Source organism: Pristis pectinata, chromosome 10 (genome assembly GCF_009764475.1).
Source record: "Pristis pectinata isolate sPriPec2 chromosome 10, sPriPec2.1.pri, whole genome shotgun sequence".
NCBI classification, from domain to species: domain Eukaryota; kingdom Metazoa; phylum Chordata; class Chondrichthyes; order Rhinopristiformes; family Pristidae; genus Pristis; species Pristis pectinata.
The window spans coordinates 26,012,728-26,039,160 of NC_067414.1; the positions used below are offsets into that span (position 1 = coordinate 26,012,728).

At 39.3% G+C, this 26,433-nt stretch overlaps 1 protein-coding gene across 1 annotated transcript in view; it reads left to right on the forward strand.

Moving 5' to 3' along the window:
* sh3bgrl2 (SH3 domain binding glutamate-rich protein like 2) overlaps positions 1-26,433 on the forward strand; it is a 69,804-nt gene that overhangs the window by 26,029 nt on the left and 17,342 nt on the right. The window contains exon 2 of the mRNA XM_052025380.1: positions 3,452-3,637. Coding sequence (XP_051881340.1) covers positions 3,452-3,637 — 186 coding nt within the window. The remainder of the gene's footprint in view (positions 1-3,451; positions 3,638-26,433) is intronic.

Genomic DNA, 26,433 nt, shown 5'->3' on the forward strand with positions numbered 1-26,433 from the left:
CCCCATGGTGGGATTTGAATTTGTCTTTCATTCTGTAGCCCAGGTCTTCCTATCGGTAGTCAAGACCTCTGCCTATTAGTCCAGAGACATGCCACCATGCCGTTACACCACTGAATCAAGAAGCTCATTTAATATGCACAAGGTTATGTTTCTCATTTTTTTTTCAGGTTTCTTTATGACATTGAAGGCAACTACTCAGCCATTTGAATCTGTAACTTATTGCATGCTCAAGATTAAATCATTGGGACCTTGTTCAAGTATGATATTAAATGGCCATAGATGCTGCATCATTGATCTCAATCCATATTTTCCATCAGTTTATCAGATATAACCAGAAAATCTACATTAATCTGTCAGTTTTAAAATTTCTTGGCTAACCTGGGGCTAATGCCAGTGTGTTCTGATAATGATGATCTAATCTGTCTTGTGAGCTACATTTGAAAAAATTCTTCATGTGTGGGGGCAGGGGAAGCAACTGAGATACGATAGCAAGAAAAGACTTAATGCAATTTGTTTCTTATAGATAACTTTGGACAATGTATCTGTAATCAGCAGTTATCTAACGGTTTTAGAGCATTTATTACTTTGGAACAGATATTGTACTGGGAAAAGCACCGAAATTTATTTCAATCTGTTGCTCTTAAATAACAGTCGTTTTAGGTAATCTATTGAGATGCTGCTCATTGTCATTTATAGAGATTTGCATTATTTGGTGTAATTCCATACTATTGTTCCAGTAGCAAAATATTCTTAGAGGTCTGCCATCCATTGGTATTGGTTTATTGTTGTCACTTGTACCGAGGTACAGTGAAAAACTTGTCTTGCATACCGATCGAACAGGTCAGTTCATTACACTGAGTTAGTACAGAGTGCATTGATGTAGTACAGGTAAAAACAATAACAGCACAGAGCAAAGTGTCACAGCTATAGAGAAAGTGCAGTGCCATAAGGTGCAAGGTCACAACAAGGCAGATCGTGAGGTCATAGTCCATCTCATTGTATAAGGGAACCTTTCAATAGTCTTATCACAGTGGGGTAGAAGCTGTCCTTAAGTCTGGTGGTACGTGCCCTCAGGCTCCTGTATCTTCTACCTGATGGAAGAGGAGAGAAGAGAGAATGACCTGGGTGGTGGGGTCTTTGAGAATACTGGCTGCTTCACCAAGACAAGGAGAGGTAAAGACAGAGTCCAAGGAGGGGAGGCTGGTGTCTGTGATGCGCTGGGCTGTGTCCACAACTCTTCGCAGTTTCTTGCGGTCCTGGGCAGAGCAGTTGCCGTACCAATCCGTGATGCATCCAGATAGGATGCTTTCTATGGTGCATCAATAAAAGTTGATGAGTGTCAAAGGGGACAAACTGAATTTCTTTAACCTCCTGAGGAAGTAGAGGTGCTGGTGAGCTCTCTTGGCCATGGCATCTACGTGATTTGACCAGGACAGGCTGTTGGTGATGTTCACTCCCAGGAACTTGAAGCGCTCAACCCTCTTGACCTCAGCACTGTTGATGTAGACAGGTGCATGTCCCTGTGTGCACTCACCCCCTTTCCTGAAGTCAATGACCAGCTCTTTTGTTTTGTTGACATTGAGGGAAAGGTGGTTGTTATGACACCATTCCACTAAGCTCCTCTATCTTAGTGCACTACGTTAGACTTTGTTTTATAAATTTATGCTTGCCTGTGAAAGCAGTTGGCATGGGAGAAATAGTCCAAATTGTTACAAAAAAAACACATTAAAGCTTTCTAAATCGCTGAAATTCAAGTAAGTGCTAATTTGTTGCATTTAAGTTTCTGGCATTCAAAGATTGTCAGCAAAACAGTTAGCTTTTTGAAATTATTAAGGGATGATTGCCTGAAATTTGATTTTGGGGGGGGTGGGGTGGGAATTTTTCCCAATCAAAAGAATGATTCCAAGGATTCATCTTCATTAATGACAGGCAATTTTAGTATGTGCAATCTCAAACCAAAAGAGAACTTGAGGTATTTTTATCCTACACCCATTATCCCTTGGCAAAAGAAGGCCACCTATTAAAGAGGGAGATGCTGATGATTGTAATAATGATGATCATCAGTAAGAAAAAGCAATTCAAGATGGATTTGTTTTTTCAAGATGTTACTTTGTCTTTTTTGAGACATGAAAAATGCTTCACTTTATCCTTAATTGTACAGTCGCATTGAAAATCAAATGGGTAATATTTCATTGGCCTTTACCTGAACTCCCACTGTAACTTCCTAAGAAATAGGAGCAGAAGTAGACAACTCATTTCTTTGATCTGTTCCACCAGTAAGATCATGGCTGAAACTTTTATCTCTGCTTCATTTACCTGTGCTAACCCCAATTCAGCTTGACTTGTTTAATATCCAAAAATCTATTGATCTCTAATTACTCTGGTGGAAGGGTGGTGGTAAAAAAGCAGAAAATAAATACTACGGTGGTTATGCAATGTCGGAGAATGGATTCAATCTGAAACATTAACTGATGTAGGGTTTCAACCCGAAACATTGACTGTTGCTTTCCCCTCCACAGATGCTGCTTGACCCGCTGAGTTCCTCCAGCAGATTCCAGTATCTGCAGGCTCTTGTGTCTCCTTCGAAACATTAACTCTTGTTTCTCCTTGGGTGTTGCCTGATCTGCTGAATGATTTTGCCTTCTGTGCTTTTCTTTAAAATTTTCAGGGGCAGTGGTATGTTGTTTTTGTACTGTTACTAGAAGATTGACTGAAAACCTGGTACTTCAAGGATTTCTTCAGTATTTTGCTTAAAGTCAGAGATTGGGGAAAGTCATTAAAAATTCTCATTATGTTCTAGACATTTAGGTGAACTAACTTCAAGCAAGGAATAAAAGTAAAAACTTTCTCTACAATATTTGAATAATATAAAAAGGGGATCAATTAGTTATACAGCACAGAAACAGGCCCTTCGGCCTAACTTGTCCATGCTAACCAAGGTGCCTTCCTGAGCTAGTCCCATTTGGCCCATGTCCCTCTAAGTCTTTCCTATCTGTCCAAATGTCTTTTAAATGTTGTAATTGTACCCACCTCAACCAATTCCTCTGGCTCATTCCATATACCCACTGCCGTTTATGAGGGAAAAAAACATGCCTCTTGGGTCTTCAAATCTTTCCCCTCTCACCTTAAACCTATGTCCTCTAGTTATAGACTCCCCTACCCTGGGAAGCAGACTGTGACAATCCATCTTATCTATGCCCTCATGATTTTACAAACCTCTATACGGTCACCCCCTTGGCCTCCTTCATCGGAAAACAGTCCCAGCGTATCCAGTCTTTCCTTATAATTCAAGCCCTCCAATCCCAGCAATATCCTTGTGAATCCTTTCTGCACCTTCTCTAACTTAATCACATCATTGGTGGCCAGAAATGCATGTTCCAGGTGCAATCACACCAAGGTTTTGTACAGCTGTAACATGAATAATCATAATGGAGTTCTGGTTTCATTGCAGATCAAGAAGCGACAACAAGATGTGGTGGGATTCTTGGAGTCTAACAAGATTGAATTTGAAGAGATTGATATAACAATGTTGGAAGACCAGAGACTGTGGATGTACCACAACATCCCTCAAGAGAAGCAGCCTGCTAAAGGAAACCCACTCCCACCTCAGATATTCAACAATGATGCATATTGTGGAGTAAGTAGACGGGTGTGCTCCTACCAATTACAAAATGTTAAATAGAATCACAGTCACAGTTTTTGAATCTATACATTCAGATTCAAAAATATTGGTGGACAGTGAGAAATTTGCATTGCTTTGCTTTTTTATTTCTAATATCTCTCGTTGCCTTCATTCCTTTTTCAATTATGCCTATGCTTGATGCTTTTTGTCATATACTGAAGTTGTGCAAGTAAAATGGGGAAAATCTCTTACAGAAATTGATGGACAAAAGAAACGTTCAATCATTATTTACTCTAAGGTAGGATACACAAGACCATAAGACATAGGCGCAGAATTAGGCCATTCGGCCCTTTGAGTCTGCTCTGCCATTCGATCACGGCTGATTTATTTTTCCCTCTCAACCCCATTCTCCTGCCTTCTCCCCGCAAGCTTTGACACCCTTACTAATCAAGAACCTATCAACCTCCGCTTTAATTCTACCCAGTAACTTGGCCTCCACAGCCATCTGTGACAGTGAATTCCACAGATTCACCACCCTCTGGCTAAAGAAATTCCTCCTCATCTCTGTTCTAAAGGGACGTCCTTCTATTCTGAGGCTGTGCCCTCTGGTACTAGACTCTCCCACTACTGGAAACATCCTCTCCACATCCACTCTGTCCAGGCCTTTCAATATTCAGTAGGTTTCAATGAGATTTCATCCTTCTAAACTCCAGCAAGTACAGACCCAGAGCCATCAAATGCTCCTCATGCATTAACACTTTCATTTTCAGGATCGTTCTTGTCAACCTCCACTGGACCCTCTGCAATGCAAGCACATCTTTCCTTCCATGTTGGGCCCAAAGATGCTCACAATACTCCAAATGTGGTCTGACCAGTGCCTTATGTTGTAAAAGGAGGTTTGGTTTCTTGAAAGAATTATCCAATTAGCCTTCCTCCTCTACACTTTCCTGTGAGCCCTGCAACTATTTTTTTCCCTCAAGGACACCTCTTTATTTCCTTCTGTTTTCCATCTGGTGACCTTTGGTTTGTTATTTTCCTGCTGCAACTATAAATATTGTTTTCGGTGAAATGGTTTTAGGAGGTTACAAGCCCCAAAGTATGAGTGGGCTAACATTCACGTCAACTCATTGGCTTTAATTTTCATCCTCAGTCATCAGGTACTGAGCTTTGTCATTTGAGCTTGTGCCATCCTTTTAAAGTTGTGGATTGTTGTAACTAGTTGTCACTATTAATTTTCTAGCAGTTTTTATGTTCAACAGCCAAATAAAACTGCAGATCTGAATTAAACCAGTAAATACTCAGCAGTTCAGGAAGTATCTGTGAAGAGAGGAACAAAGTTAACTTTTCTGGTCAATGACATTTTGTCACAACTGGGAAAATATTAAAATTTTCTGAGTTGTGAGTGTTTGGAGAAATGAAGGGAATGTCTGGGATAGGGAGGAGATCGAGAAAAGGGATTATACAGATTGGTGCCAACTGTCATCATCTCTGCAACTTCCACCCTACCAGCCTCCACATTCAATAGATCACCCTCTTTGATTTCTGCCACCTTCAATGAGAGACCACCACCAAGCATCCCTTTACTCACCCTTCAGCATTCTATCCATGATTCCCTGGTTCTCTCTTCCAACTCCACTAGCGCACACTCCCCTTCTCGTGGCACCTTTCCATGCAAGAGGCAGAGGCAATGCCTGCCTTTTTACCTTTTCCCTTCCCGTCATGTAGTAATCCAGAAAATCCCACCGCTGTGGGTGGAACACTGAGCTAGTTCCCACCACTGTGGGTGGAATGTAGGTCAGTTATTCGCCTTGACTTCTCCGACCAGCTCTTCCATATCTGTGACCTTTCCCATCAAGAAAGACAAAGGTACCAGGTACATGGGACCACCACCATTTTCCAGGTTCCCCTCCAAGTTGTACACTATCCTGATTTTGAAATATCTCATCAGTCCTTTGTCTACAAGGGGTCAAAATCCTGGAACTCCCTCCCAGCTGCACTGTGGGGAGCACCTTCACCAAAAGTGCTGCAGCAGTTTGAGAAGGCAGCTCACAGCCACCTTCTCAAGGACAATGAGGGATGAGCAATAAATGCTGGTCTGGCCACTGATGCCCAAATCCTGACAATAAATACACAGTGAGTTTTACTTTCTTTTTCAATCTTTTTATTAGTTTTCAAATTAATACAGATTAATATATAACATCAATGTTTGTACATGTAATACAAAGAGATCAGGAGAACAATCATGGTATAGATAATCATAAAGAACAATAAAGTATTAAAAAAAATCTGTAGATCCAACGATCTCTTAGTGAATGAATATAGTATAAAAAAAAGGAAAGAAAATTTATTATATAATTATAAAAGAAAAAAAATCCCCAAAACAATAAGAAAAATTATAAACAATATATCAAACCAAACTAAGCTAAACAAAAAAAAATTCAAAAAAAACCTAAAAAAAAAACTGGACTAAAATTTCTCAGTAGAAACAGAGCAATATTATGTCATCAGCTCCATTCCTCTAAGTTGAAAGGTTATTACAAGGGGATCTATATCATGTAAAAATATTGAATAAATGGACTCCAAACTTCCTCAAATTTAAGCGAAGGATCAACAGTACCAATCCTAATTTTTTCCAAGTTTAAACATGATATAGTTTGAGAGAACCATTGAAAAGAAGTAGGGGGTATTGGATCCTTCCATTTAAGCAAAATGGATCCTTTGGCCATTAATGTAACAAAGGCAATCATGCTGTTAGCGGAGGCAGATAGATGGCCAGTCTCTATCCTTGGTAGTCCAAAAATTGCAGTGATAGGATGAGGTTGTAAATCAATCTTCAATACATTTGAAATAATGTTAAAAATGTCTTTCCAATATTTTTCCAAGAGAGGACAGGACCAAAACGTGTGTCAAAGAAGCCACATTCAATTTACATCTGTCACATGTAGGATTTATATGGTGATAAAAACAAGTTAGCTTATCTTTTGACATATGGATCCTGTGAACTACCTTAAACTGTATCAAAGAGTGTCTGGCACACATTGAAGATGTATTAACTAAATGAAGAACTTTCTTCCAAGTCTCTGTAGGTAAAGATGTCTGGAGTTCGCTTTCCCATTCATTCTTAATTTTGTCCAGTGGATCTGGATGAATTTTCATAATTAGATCATAGATTATTGCTATCAAGCCCTTCTGATGAGGATTAAAACTGAAAATTTTTTCCGTAATTTCAGTTTTATAAGGTGTCGGAAAAGAGGGTATAGTAGCTTTTAAAAGAAATTCGGATCTGCAAATATCGAAAAAAGTGTGCTCTAGGCAAATTGTATTTGTTAGACAATTGTTCAAAGGATGAAAAACAGTTATCAATGAATAAATCATGAAAACATACTATTCCCTTCCTTTTCCATGTGGAAAAAGCTGAGTCAACTCTGGATGGATGAAAAAAAATTAGATTGAATGGGACTTGATAGATTAAATTTATTCAATCCAAAAAATTTACGAAATTGAAACCATATTCGTATTGTATGTTTAACAATTGGGTTAATCATATGTTTACTTAATTTGGTAAATGCAAAAGGGAGTGGAGCTCCTAAAATAGAAACTAATGAAAATTCAAGTGCTGTTTGGGACTCAAGGTGTACCCATTTGGGGTGTTGAATTACATCCGAATCTTGTATCCAAAAAATTAAATATCTAATATTGATTGCCCAATAATATAATCTAAAGTTAGGCAAGGCTGTACCACCATCCTTTTTTAGTTTTTGTAAATATTTCTTAATTAACAGCACAGCTTTGTGGGCCGAAAGGCCTGAATTGTGCTGTAATTGTTCTATGTTAACCTTGGGCTTTTATTCCGCCAAATATATGAAAGAATTTTAGAATCAATAGTGTCAGAAAAAGATTTCAGAACAAAAGTTGGAATCGCTTGAAATAAATATAAAAATTTTGGTAAAATATTCATCTTAACCGCATTAATTTGGCCTACCAATGATAAAGACAGTGGGGACCATTTAGTAAACAATTGTTTAATGTGGTCAGTTAAAGCTAGTAGATTAGCTTTAAATAAATCCTTATGTCTCTTGGTAGTGTTGACACCTAAATACATAAAATAGTCAATTACCAATCTAAAAGGTAATTGGCTATAAATGGGGGATTTGCATATTTAATGGAAAAAGTTCGCTCTTATTAAGATTTAATCTATAGCCAGAAAAAACACTAAACTGATCTAATAGTGATAGTACTGCGGGGATAGATTCCTGTGGATTAGAAATATAAAGTAATAGGTCATCTGTGTAAAGAGCTATCTTATGAATCTTCTGTCCACGAGTAATGCCACATATATTTGAAGAATTCCGAAGTGCAATAGCTAAGGGTTCTAAAGCAATATCAAATAATAAAGCGCTTAACAGGCAGCCTTATCTAGTACCTCAAACAAAGGAGATCTTTGATTATTAGTAAGTATTGAAGCTATAGGTGCATAATAAATCATTTTAATTGCAGATATAAATTTAGGGCTAAAATTACATTTTTGAAGTGTACTGAATAGATATTCCCATTCGACTCTGTCAAACCCCTTTTCAGCATCTAGTGAAACAACACATTCTGGAATTTGGGATGAAGGGGTATATATAATATTCATTAATCTCCTAATATTAAAATGTAGATAACGATTCTGAATAAATCCTATCTGGTCTTCAGAGATAATTTGTGGAAGAACCTTGTCCAATCTAAATGCCAATATTTTGGAATCTACATTTAATAAAGAAATAGATTTATAAGATGCACACTCAGTGGGATCTTTATCCTTTTTAAGAATTAAAGAAATAGTTGCTTCATAGAAAGATTGTGGTAGTTTACCCACTGATAGGGCATCTTTAAAAAATTTTGGCTAACCAGGGAACAAGAATATCAAAAAAGGATTTAAAAAAATTCAGCTGTATATCCGTCAGGGCCGGATGCTTTACCCGAATTCATTGAAAATATTACTTTCTTTATTTCTTCCTCTGAAATGGGAGCATCTAATATAGAGCGCTCATTTAAAGATAATTGGGGAGTCTTCAAATCTCTTAAAAATTCATGTATTAATGTAGGATCCTCAGGGGATTCTGATTGGTATAAAGAAGAATAAAATTCTTGAAAGGATTTGTAAATTTGAACTTGATCTATCGTGTAGGTATCATCTGGTTTACGAATTTTATTAATCTGATGTTTAGATATAGTAGCTTTCAATTGGTTGGCCAATAATTTACCAGATTTGTTGCCATGTATATAAAATTGACTTGTTTTTAAGTAGTAGATTTTCAATTGAAGATGTTAATAATAAACTATGTTGTAGTAGGAGTTCTGTTCTTTTTTAAAAAGCTCCAGATTAGGAGTAAAAGAATGTTTTATTGATTTATTTAATCTTGTCAGCTAATATACGTATTTTGTTATTAGTTCATTTTTTCAATCCAGCGGAATATGAAATAATTTGACCACGGATGTATGCTTTAAACGTATCCCATATTATCCCACTAGAGATTTCTTCAGTAAAATTAGTTAAAAAGAAAAATGAAATCTGTTCTTTAATAAATTGGATGAAATCTAAGTCTTGTAATAGCAAAGGGTTAAATCGCCATTGTCTGACATCAAAGGATAGATCTGGTAATTTAATTGATAATCTCAATGGTGCATGATCAGAAATGGCAATTGCATTGTATTTGCAGTCCATAGTAAGTGGAGCTAGTCTAGCATCAATAAAAAAAATAATCAATCCTCGAGTAATTATGGTAGACATAAGAAAAGAATGAAAATTCTTTATCAAATGGGTGTAGAAATCTCCAAACATCTAAAAATCCGGATTCAACTGAAAAGGAATTAATAAGGACAGCAGATTTGTTTGGAAGTGTAGGATTTGACACAGATCTATCCATCGAAGGGTTTAGACAGCAGTTAAAATCTCCACCCATAATCACAGTGTTGTAGCGACTCACTGCACCAGCATCGAACCGGCTCCCGATGTTGTCGGAGGCCCCAATCCAAGATGGTGCGGGGCCCTCCTTCTTCCCCAGCATTGGGCTGGGAAAGTCTGTACGCGGGAAGGTCAGGTGACCCGCGTGTGACGTCAGCGCGGGAACTGTAGCGTGGGAAGTTTTCGGCTATCAAAGGCGCACTGCGCCCCGGTCGGCATTCGACCTCTGATTTCGAAACCAGCGACTCTGTGTCTTCATTTTGTAGTGTGTAGCTAGCTGCTACAGTGTATTCATTTAAATTAGGAAATAATGCAAACAAATGTTTAAGAAATTCAGGGTTATCTACATTGGGTGCATAAACATTAACCATAATAAAAAAAATTATGAAGTAGACCAGTAATTAATAAAAATCTACCATTTGGGTCTGATATTGTCTCATGATGGACAAATGAAATTGAAGAGTCTATAAAAATAGAAACTCCTTTCACCTTTGCTTGTGAATTTGAATGGAACTGTTGACCCCTCCAAAATCTAAAAAAAACGTTGATTATCTTTCTTCCTGATGTGAGTCTCCTGAACAAAAATGATCTGAGCATTTAATCTATGAAAACCTTTAAAGATCTTCTTGCGCTTAAGCAAATTGTTTAAGCCATTAACATTCCATGAAATAAAATTAATAGTTTTATCCATTTTAACAGATCAAAAAACATATGGTATGTAAAGGGTTAATCTTGGTATTATACGGATCTTACCAACAGGAAGAAGTAAAGTTCAAAGAGGAAGTGGATATGACGACAATTTAGAAAGATTTGTAGTTTAGCCCAGAAGAAAAGAAACCTAAAAACAGCCCCAACAGTCTGAAAACTGGCCAATAGACAGCCAGAAAGCTACCCTCTAATTGAATTAACCCCAATTCTATTGGTGGCAGTAGTCCAAATTAACAAATATACAAACCACACATGTTTAAACTAAGAATGAACAAGATAACCCAAACAGAGATATCGAAGTAACAACAAAGTTGTGGAATTAAGACAGAGCCAAAGGGCGTTAACAGTCAACATTTAAAGAATACAGTTTAATAATTATTTAAAAAAGAAAACAAATGATCAGTCATTTTGTTAAATTCTTAATCATTATAAAAACAGAACATTAAAAATATTAAAAGAAGAGAAAAGAGAGATTTAAATCTAAAAATTAATTAGATAATAAATAAGTAGTAAATCAAAGGAAAAACACTACCTCTTCCTCATTTCTTAGCTTTTAAAATTAAAAGCTAGTTCAAAAGAAATTGCTCAGCTTCTTGGATAGATTTAAACCATTTATGAGATTTATCAGGCAGTGTAATTCTCAGCCTTGCTGGGAATAATAATGCAGGATGATAATTGCTTTGATAGAGACGAGCCATAATTGGTTTGTAGGTCAGCCTATTAGAACATAGAACAATTACAGCACAATTCAGGCCCTTCGGCCCACAAAGCTGTGCCGAACATGTCCCTACCCTAGAAATTACTAGGCTTACCCGTAGCGCTCTATTTTACTCAGCTCCATATATTGATCTAACAGTCTCTTGAAAGACCCTATCATATCAGCCTCGACCACCATTGTTGGCAGCCCATTCCACGCACTCGCCACTCTCTGAGTAAAAAAAACTTACCCCTGACATCTCCTCTATATCTACTCCCCAGCACCTTAAACCTATGTCCTCTTGTGGCCACCAATTCAGCCCTGGGGAAAAGCCTCTGACTATCTATCCTATCAATACCTCTCATCATCTTATACACCTCTATCAGGTCCCCCCTCATCCTCCGTCTCTCCAAGGAGAAAAGGCCGAGTTCCCTCAACCTGCTTTTATAAGGCATGCTCCGCATCCCAGGCAGCATCCTTGTAAGTCTCCTCTGCACCCTCTCTATGACTTCCACATCTTTCCTGTAGTGAGGTGACCAGAACTGAGCGCACTACTCCAAGTGCAGTCTGACCAGGGACTTGTATAGCTGCAACAATACCTCCTGGCTCCTAAATTCAATTCCCCGATTGATGAAGGACAATACACCATATGCCTTCTTAATCACAGAGTCAACCTGCACAGCCACTTTGAGCATCGTATGGACTCGGACCCTAAGATCCCTCTGATCCTCCACACTGCCAAGAGTCCTACCATTAAGACTATATTCTGCCAACATATTTGACCTTTCCTTTCATAACTTCTGGGGTGTAATCTTCAACTATTCGAAACTTCCATTGTTTAAATTGAATCATTCCACGTCGACAAGCGGTACGAATCAAGAATTCCTTGACGCTGACAAAATGAAATCTCAAAATTACTGGCCGAGGTTTTTGATCTGGAGCAGGTTTGAATCTTAATGGTCTATGAACTCTGTCCAGAATGGGGTCAGCAGGGAACATATCGGAACCGAACACATCAACCAAAAGTTTAGAAAAGAATTCTGTAGGGTTACCAGTCTCGGTGTTTTTTGGAAAATTGATGATTCTTAAACTTTTCCTCCTGCTGCGTCCTTCCAGGTCGATGATCCTCTGTTGTTGCTTTTCTAGGTTTTGCTTGGTCGTAGTTAAAGCTTTTTCAAGTGAATGAAGTTTGGCATCTCTCTCTTTACCAGCTTGGTCGAGTTCAGCAATTAGTTGCATTTGTTTGGCATTCTCCTGGATAAGAGTATTTTGTTTTTCTTCAAAGTCCTGTAAAATGGACTTCACTTTGGCAAAGCTCCGGTCAAACTTTCTATCCAGATTAGAAATAGCTTCCAAAGTAAGTTGGTCTCCATTACCTTTAGCATTAGCTGACGCTTTAGATCTGGTATTCATTTTAGCAGTTAAAAATCAAAATTAAACTTGTGCCAGCATTGTAAAAGACTTATTACAGAGTGGTAAATAATAGATTGAAAAGTGCTTGGACCAAAGCCAAGTTATGACTTAGTCCATCAAATGCCATCAACAGACACACAGTGAATTTTAAAAACAGAAGTTTTCTCTGAACATCTGCCTCCACAGAATTCCACAACTCTGCTACCACTAAGTGAGTAACTTACGCAGTACAATGGATTTACAAACAGCATTTAGCTCCTAAGACTCGGTGGTTTGTCTATTGACAGGGATTCTGCTTGGGACTAGATGAAGCTTCATGGCTGAGAACCTTCGACTGCACCTATGCTGGATTTTCAAAATTCAGACAATCCTCCTTCAGTGGAAAAATGGGAATGGAAACTGTCCCCGTCCTTGGCTGCCCCTGTCTCACCACTTGTCCCTGTCCCTCTCCCACAGTCCAGAAGCTGACAAGCGCGGTCCTCCATGAGTCCCCTTTATAAAAGGCTACACTCTTTGGATATCCAGATGTGCTCTTGCAGCCTGCTTCCAGATCCCAAGGGGAAAAAAATAAAATTGAAGTTGGGAATATCTGAATTCTGACTAATTTCCCGTGCTTCTTATGGTGTCCATGAACACCACCTCATTATTCCTTTTTATGTGCAGTATTTATTTTGTAATTTATAGTAATTTTATGTCTTTGCACTGTACTGCTGCCACAAACAACAAGTTTCATGTCATCTAAGTCAGTGATAATAAATCTGGTTCTGCTTCATCCTGATTTTATTGGGAGAGTCTGCAGAAAAGATCATGAAAATTTAAAATTTGTGTCCAGTTGTGCTGAATGGAATATTTGGTAAAGGTTTGGATTGGTTAAATGCATTGGTTGCAGTCATGTAGCAAGGAGAGCTCCAGCAACCTGGGTTCAATCTTCAACTCCGGTGCTGTCACACATTCTCCTTTGACTGCATGGTTTTCCTCCAGGTGTTCCAGTTTCCTCCCACATCCCAAAGACACGGGTTGGTGGATTAATTGGCCACTGTAAATTGCCCCTAGCTCATGGGTGAGTGGTACATTCTGGGGGGAGTTGATGAGAATGTGGAGAGAATAAAATGAGATTAGTGTAAATGGGTGCTTGATGGTCAGTGTGGATTCGGACTGAAGGGATTCTATCTTCATTCCTACATTTGTTGCTTTTACACACATCCCTAATATCCTCTTTGAATTTTATTTTTATTATTTGATTTGGTGAGTTAATTGACTTAGTGTTTTCTGTCCAGCAAATAATAATTCCTAGCATTAAAAACAGAGGTCCCTGCTTCCCTTTAGATCCATTGATTTTACTTTTCATTGAATTTTTCAGATAAGTAATGAAGTATATTGATGAGGGCAATATGGTTGATGTACACTACATGGACTTCAGTAAGGCCTTTAAGGTCCCACATGGGAATTTGATCGGGAAGTTAGAACCCAAGGGATCTAAGCCAAGTTGGCAAATTGGATTCAAAATTAGCTTGATAATAGGAGACAGAGGGTAATGGTGGAAGGTTGTTTTTGTGATGGGAAGCTTGGGACCAGTGGTGTACTACAGGAATTGGTACTGGGACCCATACTGTTTGTTTTAGATGTGAATGTAGGAGGTAGTGAGTTTACAGATGACACAGAAATTGTTGGTAATTAGGAGGGTAGGCTTAGGCAACAGGATGGTATTGCAGAGTTGGTAAGAAGCACAGAACTGTGGCAGGCATAAGAGACTGCAGGTGCTGGAACCTGGAGCATAAAAGACTGCTGGAGGAACTCAGTGGGTTGAGCAAAGGGATAATCGACATTTCAGTTCAAGACCCTGCATCAGAACATAGCAATGGCAGATAGAATGTAATCTTGATAAGTGTAGAGAAACAAAGGACTGCAGATGCTGGAATCTAGATGAAAAACACGATGATGCTGGAGAAACTCAGCAGGCCAGGTAGCATCCGTGGAGAAAAGCAGGCGGTCAACGTTTCAGGTCAGGACCCTCCTTCAGGACTGAAGATAGGAAAAGGGAAAGCCCAATATATAGGAGGGAAGAGCAGAGCAATGATAGGTGGACAAAAGAGGGGAGGTGGGGTGGGCACAAGGTGGTGATAGGTAGATGCAGGGAAGAGATAGTGATAGGCAGGTGCGGGGGGGGGGGGGTAGGGTAGAGCAGATCCACTGAGGGATAAGTCAAAGGTTAGGAGAGAAAGCAAAACAAAAGGGAGTAGAATAAAGAGAAAGGTTAAAAAAGAGAAGAAAAGAAGCATCGGGGTGTTGTGGGAAAGGGGGGTGGGGATTACTTAAAGTGGGAGAATTCAATGTTCATCCCATTAGGCTGCAAGGTTCCAAGACAGAAAATGAGGTGCTGAAGTGTAAAGTAATTCATTTTAGGAGCACTAATAAGGGAGGACATACACAATGAATGGTAAGGCCCTAGGGAGTATTGAGGAACAGAAGGACATTGGCATACAAGTCCATAGATCCCTGAAGGTGGCAGCACACATAGGTGGTTATAGGAGGCATATGGGCTACTTGCTTTCATTAGTTGGGGCACAGAATAAACAGAGTGGTTATGGCCCAGCTTTATAAAACATTGGTTAGATCACAACCGGGGTACAATGTCACCACACTAAAGGAAAGACTTGATTGAACTGAGAGGGTGTAGAAGTGATTCACCATGATGTTGCATGGATTGGAGTGTTTCAGTTATAAGGAGAGATTGGATAGACTAGATTGGTTTTCCTTGGAGCAGTGGATGCTGAGGAGGGATCAGATTGATGTATACAAAATTCTGAGGGATGTAGTTAATAAAAAAACTTTTCCCATAAGAGATGTCTTAAACTAGAGGGCACAGCTTTAAGATAAGGTGCAGGAGCACCTCCATCTAAGTCCATCTACAAGTTTGCAGATGATACCACCGTTGTAGGCCATATTTCAAACAGTGATGAGTCGGAGTACAGGAAGGAGATAGCTTAGTGGAATGGTGTCATGACAACAACCTTTCCCTCAATATCGAAAAAACAAAAGAGCTGGTCATTGACTTCAGGAAAGGGAGCGATGTACATGCACACGTAGATGCCACGGCTAAGAAAGCTCACCAGCGCCTCTACTTCCTCAGGAGGCTAAAGAAATTTGGTTTGTCCCCTTTGACTCTCACCAACTTTTACCGGTGCACCATAGAAAGCATCCTATCTGGATGTATCACAGCTTGATACGGCAACTGCTCTGCCTAGGACCGCAAGAAACTGCAGAGAGTTGTGGACACAACCCAGCGCATCACGGACACTAGCCTCCCCTCCTTGGACTCTGTCTTTACCTCTCGCTGTCTTGGTGTAGCAGCCAGCATAATCAAAGACCCCACCCACCCGGGACATTCTCTCTTCTCTTCCATCGGGTAGAAGATACAGGTGCCTGAGGGCACGTACCACCAGACTGAAGGACAGCTTCTACCCCACTGTGATAATGGTTCCCTTATACAATGAGATGAACTATGACCTCACGATCTACCTTGTTGTGACCTTGCACCTTATTGCACTGCACTTTCTCTGTAGCTGTGACACTTTACTCTGTACTATTATTATTTTTACCTGTACTACATCAATGTACTTTGTACTAACTCAATGTAACTGCACTGTGTAATGAATTGACCTGTATGATCGGTTTGTAAGACAAGCTTTTCACTGTACCTCAGTACAAGTGACAATAATATACCAATACCAGGAGGGTGCAACTGGATCAGAGGAAGAATTTTTTGCTCAGGTGGTTGGAATGTGGAATGTACTGCCTGAAGAGGTGGTGGAGGCATGGACTTTAATAACATTTAAGATGTATCCAGAAGAGCACTTGCATTGGTAAGGAATTGAAGGACATAGGTCAAGTGTTGGTAAATGAGATTAGTATGGATGGGTGCTTGATGGTCAGCATGGACATGGTGGGAGAAAGTGCCTATTCTATGCTGTATGACTCTGTGACTTTGAGCCAGTGAATACAGAATATAAAAGGAACTAAAATCAACGTCAGAACTATTGTCATTACAGTGGAATGCTTGTCAAAAATGCACGGACAATTACAGTAGTACTTTTTACAGTATTGATATAGTGGTTAAATTACCAGGACTAGTAATACAATCCTTGAACTAACAATGCAGAGATTCAAATTCAAACCCAATTATGAAACTCAAATTCAGTTAGTTATCTACAATTATAATCAACTATGACCAATTATTTTTGTGACCACAAAACTACCAATTGTTGTTAAAAATCCATCTGGTGCACTAACACCCTTCACTAACCTTCTAGACTACATTTGACTCCAAGGCTGTTGGCTCCTAACTGCTCTCTGAAGTAGCATTGGTTCCAATGTAATAGGACCGAAAAGTAATTGCCCACCTTGTCATGCCCTGATCTAGAAAAAAATGAAGAAATAAGTAAAATGGCTGTTTAGGTCAGGGGATGAGAGTAGGAATTCTATTAGATAGAATTTTCCTATTTATTTTGTTCATGCAGATAATGCTATATTTCCACAAAATTAATTTGATTTATCCAGTTTGAAAAACATTAACTTGCAGAAGTTGGAGTAAAATTTATCCTCCTAGTGTTTGATTTGCTGCTCAGTCTTTGATTTTTACCTTGGAAACTATTAATGGCAAACTTGGAAACATTATTTCTGTGCCTCCAAGCAGGAGGATGTTCAGAGAAATTTAACCCATTCATTTCAAGCTAATATTGGTTAGAAAATCTAACTGTTTTATAGACCTCAGAACAGATGCTATAAAAGACCCTAAGAACAGTTGCCAAGGGGAAATATGGAGAGTAAGGGGTTGGAATGATTTTGAAGTGGTCAACAAAAAACAAAATCATATAGTCACAGGACTATATATAGTCATATTGTTCATTTGGACTGTGAGCAATGCCACGGGAAGTCAGCTGATATTGTGAATAGGGTCAAAATAAAAAAAACCTGATGTTGGAAATCTAAAACAACAACAGAAAATTCTGGAATTGCTCAGTAGGTCAGTTGGCATTTGTGGGAAGAGAAACAGAGTCGATATTTCAGGTTATATTTTTTGCTATTAATCTATACTCTGGTAAGTTACAGGAGCCAAGTAACTTAACAGTATGTCTTAGGGATGTGGGAGGAAGTGAGGCACTTGGAGAAACTCCATGCAGCCATGCAGAGAATGTACAATCTCCAGACAATCAGAATCGAACTGAGAGGCGGCAACAATAATTGCTATACCATCATTCTACCCAACTGGAGACATTCTGGCAAAGGGTCATGGACCTGAAATGTTTCTCTCTCCACAGAGGCTGCCTGACTTGCTGAGTTTCTCCGGTATTTTTGTCTTTATTGGAGTTCATATAATATGGGTTTGCTTTTACTATGATTTATTTCTTGTTCTTTAAAACTGCCAGGGAGTTGAGCACAGATGTTCTGTGCTGAAATCTATCAGATGTGTTGACCTAAACAAGAGTTGTGTGCAATAATTTCCAAACGTACTGAGCACATCATTTTTTAAAAATTCTTACATGATTCAGGGAAGGATATGGGAATTGGATGCAAAGCTGGAGAGGAGAGACTGGGCAGTACTCCCTGTTCGTGATGTCATAGCTCTCGGATTTTACCTAGCTAACGGTTTATTTTTGGAAGCATATTTAAAAACAATCCCAAGAGATGACTGAGACACATTGATTAGCTCTTGGATACTTTGCTTTGTTGTATCTCAGGATTAGGAGACAATTCAGTAATGTGTGCTCTCCCTTCTAAGGTTATGAGCAATCTTGATGAAATTGCAAAAAATACAGAGAAAGGAGCTGGTGACAAAGAAGTACCTGATTTTCTTAGGTCCATGTTGCGGCCTTGTTTTTAACAAGGCTTCACTTATGTTTTTAATGAAGTCAGAACTCACCACCAAATGGTCTCCCAGAAGGCTACATACCACATTTTTCTCTAAACAAGGATAATTATCTGTTGCCATGTCACTTCTTTACTCCCACAGAAAACCTGTATTTGTTTCAATGACAAAGCCAAAAACTCACTGCAAGTCTGATTGTTGAATTCATTAGGATCCAAAATCAATTGGCATGGTTGGAGTCTGATGGGGAACCTTGTATGGTAATGAGTACTAAAAATACAGTCACATGCTATACAGAGGTTTCCAACCATAAATCTTTAAGGGACAAAAAAAACATCCTGTGGTGAATCAATGTTATATTGGTTTGTAAGAATGAAGTTTGTAAGAATTTAGTTTAGTGTCAGAAGTCAACAAAGTTCTTGTCTATGGATACTATGTCATATTTACGTAATAAAGAAGGGGAGGACTCACATATGGGATTTTATTTTAAAAATCAAATTGACTTTTTGAATTTTTTTAGCTTCTCATGGAGTCACACAGCATGGAAACAGGCCATTTGGCCCACCACATCTATGCTGATCATTGGGCACCCATCTGTATTAATTCCATTTTCCAGCATTTGACCCGTAACCTTCAATTCCTAGGTCATTCAAATGCTCATCTAGACACCTCATAGATGCTGTTTGTAACTCTGTTTCCACTAATCTCTCCTTTTGCTCCTGGGAAAACAAACCCAACTTCTCCAGTCTCTTATAAGTAGAATACTCCATCCCAGGCAGCATCCTGGTGAATCCCCCCTGCACCATCTTCAGAACAATCACATTTTTCCTGTTGTGTGGAGCACTGTCACATCTTTCTTTATAGTGTTCTCTAGGAATAAGCAATAGATATTTGCAGCCCTGGCTAAGGTGATTTTGTTCAGCCTCGGTCTTGAGGAAGGGTCCTGACCTGAAGCGTTGACTGCCTGCTTTTCTCCATGGATGCTGCCTGGCCTGCTGAGTTCCTCCAGCATCATAGTGTTTTTCATCTAGATTCCAGCATCTGCAGTCCTTTGTTCATTATGTCTGTCCTGTCATTTTGACAGAACAAAGCAAAAGGAAATAAAGAAAATCATTTGCATTTGATAAGATATACTGTGTGGATACAATTGGTTATAATGAAGCAGAATCATGACATTCTTGATGAGATTTCTCTATTAGTCACATGTACATCGAAACACATGGTGAAATGCATCTTTTGCATAGTGTTCTGGGGGCAGCCCGCAAGTGTCACCACGCTTCTGGCGCCAACATAACGTACCCACAACTTCCTAACCCATACGTCTTTGGAATGTGGGAGGAAACCAGAGCACCTGAAGGAAACCCACGCAGACACGAGGAGAACATACAAACTCCTTATAGACAGCGGCCGGAATTGAACCCAGGTCGCTGGCGCTGTAATAGCGTTATGCTAACCACTACACTACCGTGCCTCTATTTGTATAGTTCTTTTCACTGCCTCTGTACAACTGCACACAGGATGGATCTGTCCAACCCTCCTGAACTTGCCATCCCTTTAGTCCTTTGGGATCTGCTTCAGACTCATCTTGTCACTTTCCTCACTTGTTGCCCAGGTGGTTACAAATCTGAAAGGGAAAAGCAAAAAAAAACTGCAAACCTAAAATAAACCAGGAAATGCAGAGATTCTCAGTGGTTCAGGCAGCATCTGGGGGGTAAAGAGTTAAAGTTTCAGGCTGATGGAAGATTCCTTTTATTAAATCCAGCTTCACTTGTGTCCAATCCTGTTGTTATTTTCCAAGTTCTCTCCTGCACTTCTTTATTAATTGCTTCCTGCATTTTACCTACTACAGATTGTCAAGCTAACTGGTCTATAGTTCCCTGTTTGTTCTCTTCTTCCTTAACTCGTGGGATTACATTTTCTCCCTTCCAATCTGTGGGAATCATTCTGGAATCTTTGTAATTTTGTAAGATGATAGCCAATCCAACCACTATCACCATAGCCACCTTTTTAAAACCTTAGAATGTAGATCATTAGGTCCTGGGCGTATACTGCCTTTTAGTCCATTAATTTCTCCAATGTATTTTTTTAACTAATGCTAATTTCTTTGAACTATTTATTCACCCTAAACCTGCAGTACTCCCTTATTTTGGGAGATTTGTATATTTGTATATTTTCTCTGCCGTTTGCTTATCCACCCTAATATAATTTTGCCCGTCGTGGTCAGTAAAGTATCTCCATTAGCTTTAGCTAATCTTTTCTTTTTTGCATATCTATACAAGCATTTATGGTCTGTTTTTACTTCTTGCTGGACTATTCTCACATTCTACTACTTCCTTCCTTCTCAATGCCTTGGTTCTTTTCTGCAGGATTCCAAAATTCCTCCAATCCTTGGTGCTCTTCTTGGCAACATTTTTGCCTTTTCCTTTGATCTGACACTGTTTAACTTCTTGACAGCCATGGCTGGATCACTTTTCCTATTAGGAGTTTTTGTCTTGAAGGGATACGTGTTTGTGGCAAACTATGCATTAATTCTTTAAATGTTGTCCATTGTATGTTTACTGTTGTACTTTTTAATGTGGAACATCAAAATCCAGCAAAGTCAACTTGGGGCTCATGCCTACAAAGTTCACTTTATTCAGGGCTGACCCTAGTTTCAGAAGGAATTAAATGAATTGTTTATAACTTATACTATCATTTTATAATCACTTTTCCCTAACATTCCTTTAGTTACCAGATAATGAATTAACCTTTTCTCATTACACAACACTTTGTCTAAAATAGCCTGTTCCCTTATTGGTTTATCAACATACTGATTAAGAAAAGTACCTCTCATTACACTCCAAGAATTCATCCTCAATATAATTACTGCTCATTAAGTTTGTCCAGTCTATTTGCTGATTTAAGTCCTCCATGATTATTACATTAGCTCTGTTCCATGCAGCTCTAATTTCCTGAGATAGTCCATGTCCTGCATTACCACTACTGTTTGCCAGCCCACATCCAACTTTTATGCCCTTTTCTGTTTCTTGACATCACTAAACTGATTCTGCTTCTGAACTAAGATCCTTCCTCCCTACTTCCTTTATCCCGTTCTGTAATATCTGCCTATTTCAGCAGGATATAGACCAATTGGAACTATGGGCAGAGAAATGGCAGATAGAGTTTAATCTGGACAAGTGTGAGGTGTTGCACTTCGGGAGATCAAATGCAAGGGGAAAGTGTACGGCAAGTGGCAGGACTTTTTGGAGCACTGAAGTACAGAGGGATCTTGGGATGCAAGTCCAAAGCTCTCTGAAAGTGGCAACACAAGTAGATAGGGTAGTAAAGAAGGCATATGGCATATTTGCCTTCATCAGTCAGGATGATGAATACAAAAGTTGGGAAGTGTTTTTCTAGCTGCATAAAGCTTTGGTGAGGCCTTATTTTGGAGTATTGTGTGCATATCTGGTCACCGTATTAGAGGAAGGATGTGGAAGCTCTGAAGAGTGTGCGGAAGAGGTTTACCAGGATGTTGCCTGGATGGAGCATATTAGCTATGAGGAGAGGTTGTACAAGCTTGGATTGTTTTCTCTGGAGCATTGGAGGCTGAGGACCAACCTGATAGATGTATGCAAAATTGAAAGGTATAGATAAGGTAGATAGTCTTTCTCCCAGGGTGGAAATGTCAAACACCAGGGGGCATAGCTTTGAGGTGAGAAGGGGAAAGTTTAAAGGAAATTTGAGGCAATTTTTTTTACACTGATTGGCAGGTGCCTGGAATGTGCTGCTTGGGAAGTAGTGGAAACAGATATGATAGCAATGTTTAAAAGGCATTTAGACGGGTACATGAACAAGTAGGGGATGGAAGGATACATCTCATGTGCAGGCAGATGGGATTAGTTTGGATTGGCATCATGGTTGGCACAGACAATGGACCGAAGGGCCTGTTCCTGTGCAGTACTGTTCTATGTACTATCTCTTCTCAAGGTTAAATATCCTAGAATACTTAATTCTCAAGCTTGGTTATTTTACAACCATATATTTGCAGTGGTTATAGACAGAAGATGCTGGAAACACTCAGCAGGACAGGCAGCATCTGCGGAAAGAGATTTCAAGTCTGGGACCTTTTGACAGAACCCTTCATTCTAGACAAGGGATGAAGGGTTTTTATTTCAGATTTCCAACATCTGTAGGTTTTTTAATGTTTCATTATCTGTAATGGTTATTAGGTTCGACCCACTTATTCCTACCTGCGCCACTAATTCACCTTTCTACAAATTCTGTGCGCAGAACCTTCAATTTTGCCCTTGTATTGTTTTTGTTTTCCTGTTTTGACTCTAATTGGAGGGGAATGTTACATTTGAATAGATTTTACCTACCTGATAGACTCTGGTTACCTCAATGCATTTAGTGATCCTGCACTACTATTTTGTCCTTTCTCTTTAGCTTTGTAAATATCCCCTCACCAGAATACTTCCCCACCCCCACCCTCACAATTTAATTTATACCCTTTTTGAAGCCCTAGTTATTAACTTTGCAAGGACACTACTCCCAGCCTGATTCAAGTAAATTCTGTCCCAATGGACCAGCCTCCAATTTCCCCAGTGCTGGTGCCAGTGCCTCATGAATTGAAACTGGTTTCTCCCACACCAAACTTCGAGCCATGCACTTAATTCTCTCATCTCATTGACCTGATGCCAATTTACTTATGGTTCGGGTAGTAATACAGAAATCGTTACTTCTGGTTCTGCTTTTTAATTTGGATCCAAGCTGGTCGTACTCCTTCAACAGAGCCACCTACTTTGTTTTATTTATGTTGATGGTTCCTTCACGAGCAACAACAACTGGATTTTTCCACTCTCACCAAGTTCCTCACTAACCTTGAAGATATTTTCACCCCTGGCACTGGGCAGACAATGCAGCCTTGAAGACTGTGCTCATGGCTGTGGAGAACAGTGTCTATCCTCCTGAACTACAGTGTGTTCCATTCCTTTTTCACTCCCTCTATTGAATGGCCCTTTGCATCATGGAGTTGTGATCAGTGGCTCATCTACCCTCATTCACATAGACAGCAAGAACCACATACTTGCAAGAGCTTAGACTCTTAGAGCGCCATATTTTGACTCCCCATACCTGCCTCACTCACAGTCATACCCAGCTGGTCCTTTTGACTGACCAGTTTTACAGTCTGTAAAAGGTTAATCGAAGGGTTGTGACTGCTTCTTGGAACAAAGCATTCAGGTACTTTTCCCCTTCCTGAAGCATCATGGTGCCCAAACCTTGGGTATCAGCTCTGAGCCGAACTTCCTTGAGCTGTAGTCATGGTTGCATTGGATCTCGGTGGTTTCTGTCAACTGTCACATACTACAGCTGCAGCTTACCATCTGCCTTTGAGATGCCAGTTTTAATTCTGTCACTGTCCTGAGAGGTCCTGGCCAATGTTGTTCTGACTGACTGCTGCCTTTGAAATTTGTTATGGATTTCAGCAAAAGGGTCCAGCTTTCTGCAGTTTATCCAGCAGTTACACTGTGAAACCTGCCCACTGAATTTTCATTGGAGTAGAACTTGCAACAGGTTTGTCAATTCCGTTCCTCACAAAGGAGAGGAACAGCTCTGAGATGGAGTAATTTTGAGTGAGTTAATTTAAATGTATGTAAGCATTTTTTTTTGCTGCTTAATGTTAATTATTTCAATGTTTTAGTTTTATTTCATAATTCTTTGAAAATATTTAATGCTATGGTTAATTTTTAATAGTTTTTGATTATTCTCCATTTCTTATTGTCAGTCATCAGTTTTTTAAACAGATTTGAAATCTTACCAAGAACCAAGCTCAATTCCTCACTCAGCAAGCAATTGGATCTGCACTATTGGGATTGGTCTTTCTCAGACACCCAATCTATCCCAACCCCTGCACTCTTCCCCCACCATCCTTAGCTCTGAGCTTTCTAAACCTCTTAACTCCAATTTCTATCCTAAGTAGCAGGAAACCAACCCACTCCTGGGTACTCTCTACTCCCTCCCAAAGTGAAACAGTGCAATGAATTTTACACCATGTGAATACCTGTTTCATTGCTAAAATGAAACACTGGCGTTTTTTTTTACAGTCCAGGCATAGCAGTTATCATGGTGAACAGTAGGTGGCAGCCAAGCCCAGTATTCAGTACACTATCTTGCTCCAAGGATATGTGTTGTTGGCAGAGAACATGGTGGTGGTGGAACCATTGAAGACAAGGACTAGGTGCATTTGGACAATGCAATGGGTGAGACTACACTTGCTTGCAATGTTGGTCTGCATAGAGAATAAAGTAGAAAAGCTGAGGAAGGCGTTGACCTTGACCACTACTGATTGTACTGTCTCTATCATTCCACTTGGCAGTAAGTGTCTTTTAAGCAGATGGCAAGACTAGCTGGCTCCCTCCTGATCTAGAATCTGTGAAGGCTTTTGTTGTTTATCTTTCCAGTTAGGTTTAATTTAACTTGCCAGCATCCACAGGACTCTAACTTTCCCTGCTGTGCTGCTGTTACTAAATCCTTTTGAAGGCTTGTATGCAAAGCTCTGGTATTTTCAGGTTTTTTTTGTATTTGCTGCTATTATTTTGGTAAGTTGACAGAAAATATTTGGAATTTTAGTTTGTGACTTCTCTAACAGAACTAAAATTCTTCAATTAAAGGAAAATGCCAGAAAGCACCATATTTTTTTTGAAAACAGACTTTAAACCTGTAACCTAACAAAAAACACATGGCTCACAATTGCAATGGGAATTCCAACACAAGTGGAGCCACCCTTTGGGCTACTCTAGACTGGAGCCATTCTGAATGGATGGGAAATTATGACTTGTCAAATTTATTTGATTTGTAATGTTCAAATAGAGCATTTGCACATTGTCCATGACAGCACCTTGCATAATTTGGTGCCCTTAATGTAGCAAAACTCCCTCATGAGTATTACCAACCAAAAATTGATATGGTGACTCGTAAGGAGATATTGGGGCAGGTGACTAAAAACTTGCTCATGGAGGTACATTTTATGATTCTTAAGGAAGAAAGAGAGATGGAGAGTCAAAGGTTTAGGGAAGTAATGCCAGTGCTGAAGGCATGACCACTAATACGGAGAAGTTGAATTCATGTTGCCTCAGGCGTCAGAATTAGAGGAGTGTAGATATTTCAGGAAGTGTGGGTTGTGGCTGGTGGCTTCAATGCTGAAGGGGACTTTTTATTTAAAAAAAAAGGAAGGGTTAGACCATGAAGGGATTTTAAAGCAAGAGCAGATACTTTAAAACTGAGGCCAGATTAGACTAATGAGGCTAGGGTTATGGATGAACAATTAATGTGAGATAAGACATCAATAGCAGAGTTTTGAACAACCCCATTTTTAGAGGAAAGAGCATGGGAGGCTGTCTGTAATGTGTTGGAATGGATGTCTGTAGTGTTTTGGAATGACGGTTTTGGCAATATGTGAGCTGTGACGGGTGTAGTTAAATGATGTTACAATGCATTCCGCCTACAAGTTGCATAAATATGACTACATAACCGACTGCAAATAAGTAAGCACCGTCAGTGCTGGTGACAGTAAAATATATTCTATGGGCATTTGACAGTTTCCAATCAAAGGCAGTCTCTGTCACTGTGAACACAGTTTTGTTAATTCAATATATATAGTTGGTCAATATCTTCAGTTACAAGTGTTATGCTGAGTTATGACTTTTAAATTCAGAGAAAAGACTCTTTCCATTAATATATTTTGCATTAATTCAGCTTTCAAGACTATAATATGAATGAATTAATTAACTAACTTTCATCGGCAAAAGCCAAAAGGTTTTAATTCCAGAAGTAATTCAGATTGAAGAGTGAGATTTAATTCCTAATCTTATTCTCATAGCGTGTGCTACTTCCTGAACAGAAACACATTAGTCATTGTATTAGACAAGCTTGAACAAGAATCCTCCAAAATGCCCTTTCAGACTGCCACAGATTCATCATACTTCAGGTCCTGAAAATTATTGGAGCAATTGAGTGGGGCCTGATTGCGTGTGTCATCAGGTATCACTGCCAGCCATTCAGCTGGCGTGCTGTGTGTTTCCGATTGAGGCAGGAGAGGTCTCAGTGTACTGCCCTGAGGATATGCAAAAAATGTATCTATGTGATTAACATACATTGAAGTACAATAATGCAATTGCACTTCCTGAATAAGATTTTAGAAA